The 8,994-nt window shown below is 32.0% G+C and overlaps 1 protein-coding gene across 1 annotated transcript; it reads right to left on the bottom strand.

Moving 5' to 3' along the window:
- Window positions 1-307: 307 nt before the first annotated feature.
- LOC149563320 (protein ACCELERATED CELL DEATH 6-like) lies at window positions 308-2,397 on the bottom strand. Its single transcript, XM_089823998.1, has 3 exons — window positions 1,827-2,397; window positions 1,208-1,644; window positions 308-1,111 (listed from the first exon to the last, which is right to left on the bottom strand). The coding sequence occupies exons 1-3, from the start codon at window positions 2,323-2,325 to the stop codon at window positions 503-505; spliced, it is 1,545 nt and encodes a 514-aa protein (XP_089680124.1). The 5' UTR covers window positions 2,326-2,397; the 3' UTR covers window positions 308-502.
- Between the last annotated feature and the right edge of the window lie 6,597 nt (window positions 2,398-8,994).

Raw genomic sequence — 8,994 nt, 5'->3', positions numbered from 1 at the left:
GCATACTAAAATAGACACATTTATGGTCTTTTGTTGTTTAGAAACTTGAAGGCTTGGTCTTCCCTATGAATTGATTTTATGATTGTAGATTAATTTTATGATACAAAATAATTGTGTATTATGAACTTTTGTTATTTAATTTATTATCAATTAGTGATTCTTAAATATAATCAAAACAAATTCTTAATTTGTAAGAATTACAATTTCTATTTGCTAAACCATCTTTATAATTTTAAAAAATTAGGCAAAATAAGACTCATCGACTGTAAAAACATTATACAATTATCGAAGATAAAATAAAATTCAATATTTTTAAACAGAATATTTCTATTAAATCTCCAGACCTTTAATGACTTTTTGGATTTTGTAAATTATTACTTTAACTTCTTTGAATACCACAATATAATAGCCGAACGAAAGAGAATAATAGCATGAGGAGTCAATAGTACTATTCAATACAAACTCAGCACAGAAAGACTCAGATGATCATTTCACGTTCAAATCAGTCCAATTCTACGTGGCCACTGAAAAGCCAGGTAAACGCGGATTTAATGAGAAAACGCCACACCCTGACGGAGTCCACGATTGAGAGGCCGAGCGCATTAGACAACACCAGCAATATTACTAAGGAGCTGGTTGGGGCGAATACCCACATTGAATAATAGAAGGAAGCTGCCAACTTATGATAGTCTTGCCTTAGCTGAAGAAACATGGCGAAGGAAAATGAGAACATCATCATGTAGAAGCCCATTGATAGGAAAAATGCGCTTGCAGCGACTATCAAGCTACCGTGGCGACGGAAAAAAGTTGTGTATGCGAGAAGAATTGCTGCCAGCATAGAAAAGCAAAATGCCAACATATCGGTGAAGACAAAACTATGAAAAACATCGTGTTCAGAGAGGCCGGCTGACACTTTTTTATCCTTCTGGTGTGGTGGGAGGGTGTAGGCTGCCTGAAATGTGACTGTTGCAATCAATATGGCGCATACAGAAAGACCGTTGATTGTTGTTGAATATCTCCCCTCAGTTGAAAATGGCTTTGATGTTTGTATTGTTTGGTTTTCCGCGCCTACGCCTGCGATTGTTTTTTTGATTCCGAAGAACAATCTAATCTGCGGCAGCATTACTACGGTTTTAATATAAATATGTTTCAAATAATAAAATTTACACTGAAAGCAATTTGGAGAGAAAAGAAAAGGTATACGCACTGCAAGGTAGGGAGACAATGGTTCTTCTTCGTACTTCTGTTTTGCTATGTCGAGCGCAGTGTATCCATTATTGTCAGCAATATCAATTATCGTTGCGAAACGTGCCAAACGCATCACAGCAACCACTTGAGCATTTTCAACTGCGTGGTGGAGAGCAGTTTTACCATTCTCATCTCTTATTTCAATACAGTCTTCTGCAAACCTGAGTATGCATCTCACAACACCAAAATGTCCATGCTGTGCTGCCATATGAAGTGCAGTTTGTTGCTTGATTTTATTCTGAGTGAAAGCTGAACGAGGATCGCACTGCAACAGCTTCTCTACGATGTTATCTGGACACCCACGAGTAGCAGCAATATGCAATGGCGTATTCCCCAACAAGTTATCCGCTAGTTTGCAGAGCTCGGGGGCTTTTTCTATCAGTGTCTTAGCTACCTCTGCAGAAAAGCACCACTAACATCATACACTTTTAATCTAAAAATGAAGCTGAAGCTTTAATATGTGATGTTTAAGTCTGCACAAAAGAACTACAAACAATATTATATGTCTTCAACTAATTAAACATACTACAAACAAAAACCTCAAAACCCTTTTCAAATTTGCATGCAATATTTAGTACCATCTTTCTTATGGAGCAAGGCGTGGTGCAAGCATGTCTGGCCGTCGAGTCTGACGTAGTAGAGAGAATCCTCGATTAGCAGCAACTTTTTGAGCGCATTGAGACGGCCCTTTGCAGACGCGATGAAGAGGGGGGACTCGCCTTTCTTGTTGCGAATGCCTGCGAGCTCTGAATCAGCTTCAATCAGCATTTCCACAATTTTGGCGTGATCTCCTCCTCTCACAGCTTCGTGCAAAGCGGTATTCCCCTCTTCATTCTGAACTCCCAAGAAACAGCTGCCTCCCTGCTCTTCATCTCGCTCTTTATTGAGTTGAACGAGCTTTTTTGCAAAGTCTCCACGACCATGAAAGGCTGATATATGCAAAGCAGTTTTTACTCCGTGAAAAACCAATGCGAAAATGCCAACATTTGGCTGCTTCTGCATCATCTCCTCCAGTGCTCCAACTTTTCCCAGAGCGGCTGCTTTGTACAACTCGGTTGTCATTGCAATCGTTTCCATTCTCTCACTGAAGCTCAGCCGGTCCAAGATGTATGTTCGACCTGATTTACGGGAAAGCCTCGATATATATCACACAATTTGTCCTTATTTCAAGGAAGTTTTCAATCTTAGCCTCATAAAGCTCTTTCAAGATGCAAAACTTGTAAACTCGGTAGAGTTACGTCACAACGCGGTAAGGTTTAAGAGCCATGATTTGCAAATTGGGAAAAGAATCCCAAAAGGTATAAGCTAATATTAAATCTTTAAATTCGGTTAAAGAAATTTTTATTATTATAAGCTGTTCAAATTATTTTAAGCGGAATGTACGAAAGTTTATTTTTTATTATTATAAGCTGTTCAAATTATTTTGAGCGGAATGTACGAAAGTTTATTCAAAATGTAAGAAAAGTTGAGATTAATATCTCATTTATTAGTCCTGCCTTTAGGCAGGAAACGTTTGCTTGGTTTTTTTATGGTTTCTTTGGGGACTTCTTATTTTTTAATTCATTTAGGTCACATTTGGTTGGGGAAGATGAATTTGTCTCATAACCAAGTTATCTTATAATTAAGTTTTCGAAAATTTGGTTTTGTGGTTTGGAAAGATAATGGTCCGTTTGGTTGACACAAAGATGAATATATTGTGGACCCCACAATATTATTAAAAAAATATTCATAAAATTCAAAGCCTGGTTTTAATTTCGAATTCCACCTTTTTATTGGAAGACGCATCATCCAATTTTGGTAAAAAATTGGAAGTTGAAAGTGAAAACCAAATTATAATTTTAATCAACCAAATGCCCATGTTTTTTTGCAAAACTTGGTTTTAACCTGATAACCCGATTTTGGCCCTCGTCTTCTAGCAACAAACCAAATGAGGCCTTATCACAACCAAAATTTTAATTTCTAATTGGTCTAGCTGAATTTGTTGGGGTTTATACCTATTTTAGTAAATAGAAAAAACAAAAAAGTATTAAATACATGCTTGTGGTATTTGACTACAAATGAATGAATGATTATCCTTATCCAAACCTACGGTGATGTCTCCTAGCCAATTGAGCTATTTTCATTGGGTGGTTCAGTTTAAAAATTACAATGTCAATTCAAGAGATGACATTTTCATTCTTGGCTTGAGTGCACTTTGGAAGTAGGAAGGAAAACATTACACCTAGAGGTTAATCTGACACTCCATAAAATAGAGAAAAACTCGTCTGTGGAGTAGTTGGTTGTTTTAGTGGAAGGATGAAAAACATCAGTTCATCCATTTTTAGCGGTTGTTTTATCTTTTGAGGCAATTTAGCTCAAGCTTTGATTTATATTTTTTAACGTGCTGAACCATTGTAGGTGAAAAATTATTCTTTCATAGAAAATTTTAACTTTTTTTTTTTAATATTAAAGAAAATTGATAAATTTAATATATCTTTTTAATTCAATTTTAAAAATTAATATAAATGTATGCTTATACAATAATCTTGGAAACATTTAAATTATTTAATTTGTTCATGAATCCTTTATACTTATTAATTGACTTCTTATCATTTTTCATTTTTACATTATTAAAATCAAATTAATTAATACATTCACTAATTATTTGAAATTATATGTAAAATTGCTATATTAAATTAATTAAACATTGTGACTAGTTAAATTTCTTATACTTGCACTTACATTTAATATTTCATAACATAAAAAAACTTTACTCTTAACATTAAAAAACTAGAATTTGTTTCACTAATAACAAATTCTTCTACTCTTAAAATGTTTCATGTGAATTACTTTAAATAGTTTACCCCTTTGCATTAAAAATTTGATATTTATCAGAACATTAAAAATTTCAACAACAGCAAATTTATACTTTTTCCAATTAGATTTGAACTCAGAGCTTGCATACCCAAAGGCGCAAAGAGCTTTTGTTTGTATTTAATTTGTTTGAACAAAAGTTTTTCTATTTTGATTTCTGTTTGGGAAAGCTTGGCTGAATAATAAAAGGTAGTCTTAAGATACACAAATTATAAGCTGGGTTATGGAAAAAGAATAAAGAATAAAATACTAAGTTTGCAAATTCGATGAAAGAAATATTATACAAGAATAAAGTACAATATACTAAATTTATTAAATCAATAAAAGAATGGAATCGTTAAGGTAAAAGATACCAAAGCAATAATTTTGATAACAAAATGTAAAAGAATAATCATTCCACTTTTATGTTATGTATATTATTTTCCTTATATGATCGTAATAGACACAGCTCTATTATTATTATTATGTATATTATTATTTTGATCGTAATATACAACAAAATTAAAACAATGGAAATTTACCAATTGTTTCTTATATGTTAGTCCGTTCACTGCTCTATATTATTGGTCCCTGCCTGAACTTTTGTTTTTTTGACCCCACAATTATTTTTCATTCAAACAAATAATCTATTTTTATATGTTTTATATTATTTATTTTTTGTGCAATATTCCATCAGTCTAAACAAAACAAATCGCACGGATGAAATTGAAGAAAAGCGTCAATGAATTATTTATTTTGAAACGACTGAAAACGAAGCATTAAATATTTTAGAATACTTTTTTAAAATTATAATATTATAATCTTTAAAAAGATTAAAAATGATAAAGAGAATTCGATAATGCTCTTTTTGAAAATGATAAAGAGAATTCGATAATGCTTTAGTAATGTATACAACCTCTTAGATATTATTATTAAATACGTTATTGTAGTCTTTTTGATTAAAAATGTTATAATTTTTGGTACTAAAAATTTCATACTTTTCAAAATAAAATTTAATATTAACATTGATGTGAAATTTTTTATCTAGTTTTAAAATATATATATTTAAATTTAATTAAACAATTAAAATTTTAAAAATAAAAATAAATAATAATAATTTTATTTATTTATATTGAAATATTATTGAAGATGAGTGAATATCATTTGATAGAGAAAAGGAATAAAGAATTTTCCATTCATTTTTCATAATGTACTTTAGTTTCTATTGTATTTTCTAGTATCTATGGAGTGACTCTATTTATAAATACTTAGGAGTGACTACCAATAGGTCAATCCCTACTAATATGTAAACATTTTTCTTTTAAAAATAATTTCTTTTACAATTATACAAATTACTTTTAGACCATTAATTTGAGGTTGTAAGTGTTTATTAAATAATTAATTTTCTTTAAATTAGAATAATAATAAAGTAATTTTTAGTATTTAAATGTTCATTTATAAATTAATAAATCTAAATTAATATTTAATAATTAAATAGGTGTTTTGGCAGTTATTCTAGCGAAGTATCTTAATTATTTTTTCACAAGAAATTTAGCTATATTAGTGAATGAGATGTAATGAGAGGTGGTTCAATGGAATTCATAATCTATTATACGTAAGAATAAATTGGTGCTCATTTCGTAAATTTACAAATGTATTTTTGTCTTTGCCATTTAACATGGTCTCAAAATGAATCGATTAGAAAAGTTAATGAATCAAGTTAGTTTGATTTGTCTAAATACATTTACCTTTATTCCTGAGTTAAATTTGAATGTTATGGGATTTTATGGTAGTATTCATGCCATCATTAGAAATTTAATTTTTATATTGGAGAGTAAACGAAGAAAAATGTTTCTATATGATAACATTAGATAAATCTAAACAATTATAAAATCAACTAGTTTTGAATTTTGAATACTTTGCAACTCCCCCACATAGTTTGTGCTTTAGCAGAGTTCCCTGACCCCTTTGGATCTGGTGCAATTGTTCCTAGATCTACTCCTTGTCCTTTTTCTCAAGCATTTTTGATTTATGATTAGCCTCCTATAGGATTTGAGGCTCAAGTTTTGCCTTTTGGGTCCCCCTGCCCACCTAATAATTTGACCTTCTTGGGTGTTTCTTCTCCCAAGATGACACGAGAGAATCTTGACTCAAAGAAGGAAAATATACCCACATTTGGTTGGAAAACTTCATTGCTTAGTCACAAGGATGCCATGATTCCTGAAGAGGCACCTAGGGTCTCCCAAGGAAAATATGGCTCTGAGATCTACTTACCAGACTCTATGGTAGAGAATATATCCTTTGGTTTTGATCAACTTCGGTGGCTCACTTTCTATCCTATCAACCATCCATTGAGATGGTTAGGAAGTGGTGCACCTTGAAGTACATCATTTGAATTGGTCTTTCCTTCTTAGTGTTTCCATATTTAGCTCTTACCATGATCCTACCTACCACATGACATCATAAATGATACTCTCCAGTTTAAGATTCCAATTAGCAATCCAAGGAGCATACTTAAGTCAAAATTGATGAACTAAGACCCATTTGAATTCCAAAAATTTCTTTTCTTTGCCTTACCGAAAATCTTATTGCCTAAAACTAAAAAGCTTATTATTTTCTCTAATTAAAGAAACTAATTTAAAAATAAAACTGCAATGTTTAATCCTTAGAAATAAGGTTAGTTTAGTACCTTTTCATCCAATTATGAAGAATTAGCCTTCCCAAAGATTCTAATCAGGTTTTTAGTTTGCTCTAATCAAATCCAAAGTTGAAATTGAAGCATTCAAATTTCATATGGAGAAAATTAGATATTCGGCCTTAGCAATCAAGATATGCACTACTAATAATGAAAGAGATTAAATCATGAGGATAATGGAAATTCATGTGTTAATGTTCAGATTCAACTATCTCACTATCTCTAATCTTGCAATTTCCCTCAACAATATTCTCAAACTCACTCCAAAATAAATTCTTTCAAATTTGGGAAAAAAAAGCTCTCTTGCCTCCATTTCAATGTGGTGTCAATTGGACCTCTTTTGTGGGAAATAGTTTCTGGTTCTTCCTCTTCCACTTCTAGTATATGTAGTTGCAAGAATGGGTGTTTGCAGGATACAATTGGTTCCATGGATAATCACATTAATTTCTTTGAGGATGGAGTTTAATAAAACTTTGTTTTGATCTTTCTATCAATTTCTTAGCTAGCAACTTCTTGTTCTTTTACAAATGAAGCTATTTGTGCATTAGATAGCCCCTTCCCATCTTTGCCTTTGTACATTGCAAATGATTTACCAATAGGGCCCATAAAATGAAGTTTGACTTGGGAATAAGCCCTATTGAATACTTTTCCTTTGTTACTTTGACAATAATTATACTTCCAAATATATGAGCCACCACCGAAAACCTGTGAGATTCTAATGGTACGTCTCCATAAAGAAGATCCTATATCAATTTTAAAACCATCATATCCCAACCCTCCCTTTGAACCTTGACTACCGATAGCGGCCCTTCTTCCACAATACAATCTAATTTCTTGTTATGCCTACAGTAAGAAATTAAATAAATTTAAATTTGAAAAAAAACTATGAACATCAAGCTTGGAAGTGAAAAAAATGATATAAAACTACTAAAATAGATTTCTTTACATTTACTTTTATTTATATTTATTTTTAACTAAAAAAACTTGAAAAGTTCATTTGAATCTCAAAAAAAACATTAAACACAAGAATGGGATTGAAAACTCTCCTTAGATGCTTATAACTCCTTTGTCGAAGCTATCTCTTCCCCTACAAATGATCTTCTTCAAAAATAATCAACTTGCCTTCAAAATTTCAAAATGGAGATCAAATGAGAAAAGATTCTAGCGGCAAACAAAATGAGATGAAGAGTAGTTGAATGGCCTTTTTTAGGGCCATTTTAGGTTTTGGAACAAACTATCAGTTAAAAAGTATTTTTTGCATGTGCTAAATGAATGTTTAAGTGCTAAAAAATGTACTTCTTGTTGTGCTTGGGCCCATAGAGGCTTCTAGAGGTGCCCAATTGCTTGTGGAAGCTAGTGGGAAGTGCCTCCCAGACATTTGAAGGTGAGTGGAAGAAATTGACAAGCTTCCACTTGCCTCCATCTCAAAAGCTTCCTCTACATGCCAGGCTAGGATGATCACATCGGCATCTAAGCCTTTAACTATGACATTCCTAGTTGTTGAGGTCTTCAACCTTTTGCCTTTTAAATTACAAATTGTAAAGATGTGGGATCAAGAGCACCTTCCAAGCTAGGGAGGGACTCTAGAAATCCTTTAATAAATAGGTTTGTGAGCTTTCCTTCGTCAACACCTAGCACCATGAAAAAAATCCTTGGCATGATCTTTTATTGAAGCCTATTGTTTTAATTGTGTCAATTCTTTGAAATGTCTTTCAAGATGATTTTGATCAAATTGATCTATAAATATTTTTATAAATTGATCATATGTCATGATGTGTTGTTACCTTGTATGACAAATCTGTGGTGCCACCACTTGTGGACAATCCCCTCTATATGAAGAATAGAAAATTTGATAGCTTCCTCTTCTATCCATGGGATGAATAATATAGATGTATCTAATTTTTGGACCCAAGCTTGTAGAATAACCTTTCCTAAACCATCGAAGGTGGGAAGAGACATCTTGGTATATGTCGTAAATCATTGTTGGACATCTTCCTTTCTCTTCTAGTGATATTTATTGTCCTTGCATCACAATATTGAATATTGTTTAAATTGTTAATTCTTGAAAATGCATCTCTACATGTTTTCCAAGGTCATTTGTGGCCATGTTGGGTTCTTTTCTTGACTCCTTTTCTCTAGGTAAGAAGGTAGATCTTTTTAGTCTAGGTAATGATCATAGTGGAGTTCTATTATTTTCTGGATGTTTGGAATTAGCCTCT

This window comes from Cupressus sempervirens, chromosome 4 (genome assembly GCF_028749045.1).
Source record: "Cupressus sempervirens isolate cs-2001-9-10 chromosome 4, ASM2874904v1, whole genome shotgun sequence".
NCBI classification, from domain to species: domain Eukaryota; kingdom Viridiplantae; phylum Streptophyta; class Pinopsida; order Cupressales; family Cupressaceae; genus Cupressus; species Cupressus sempervirens.
Note: the sequence above shows the minus strand (reverse complement) of the source record. Positions and strands in the feature narration are given on the sequence as shown.

Coding starts and splice junctions, on each gene's coding strand:
- LOC149563320 (XM_089823998.1), bottom strand. CDS start 2,325: ATGGAAACGATTGCAATGACAACCGAGTTGTACAAAGCAGCCGCTCTG. Junction 1,645..1,826: donor CTTGCTCCATAAGAAAGATG/GTACTAAATATT, acceptor GCTTTTCTGCAG/AGGTAGCTAAGACACTGATA. Junction 1,112..1,207: donor CATTGTCTCCCTACCTTGCA/GTGCGTATACCT, acceptor ATGCTGCCGCAG/ATTAGATTGTTCTTCGGAAT.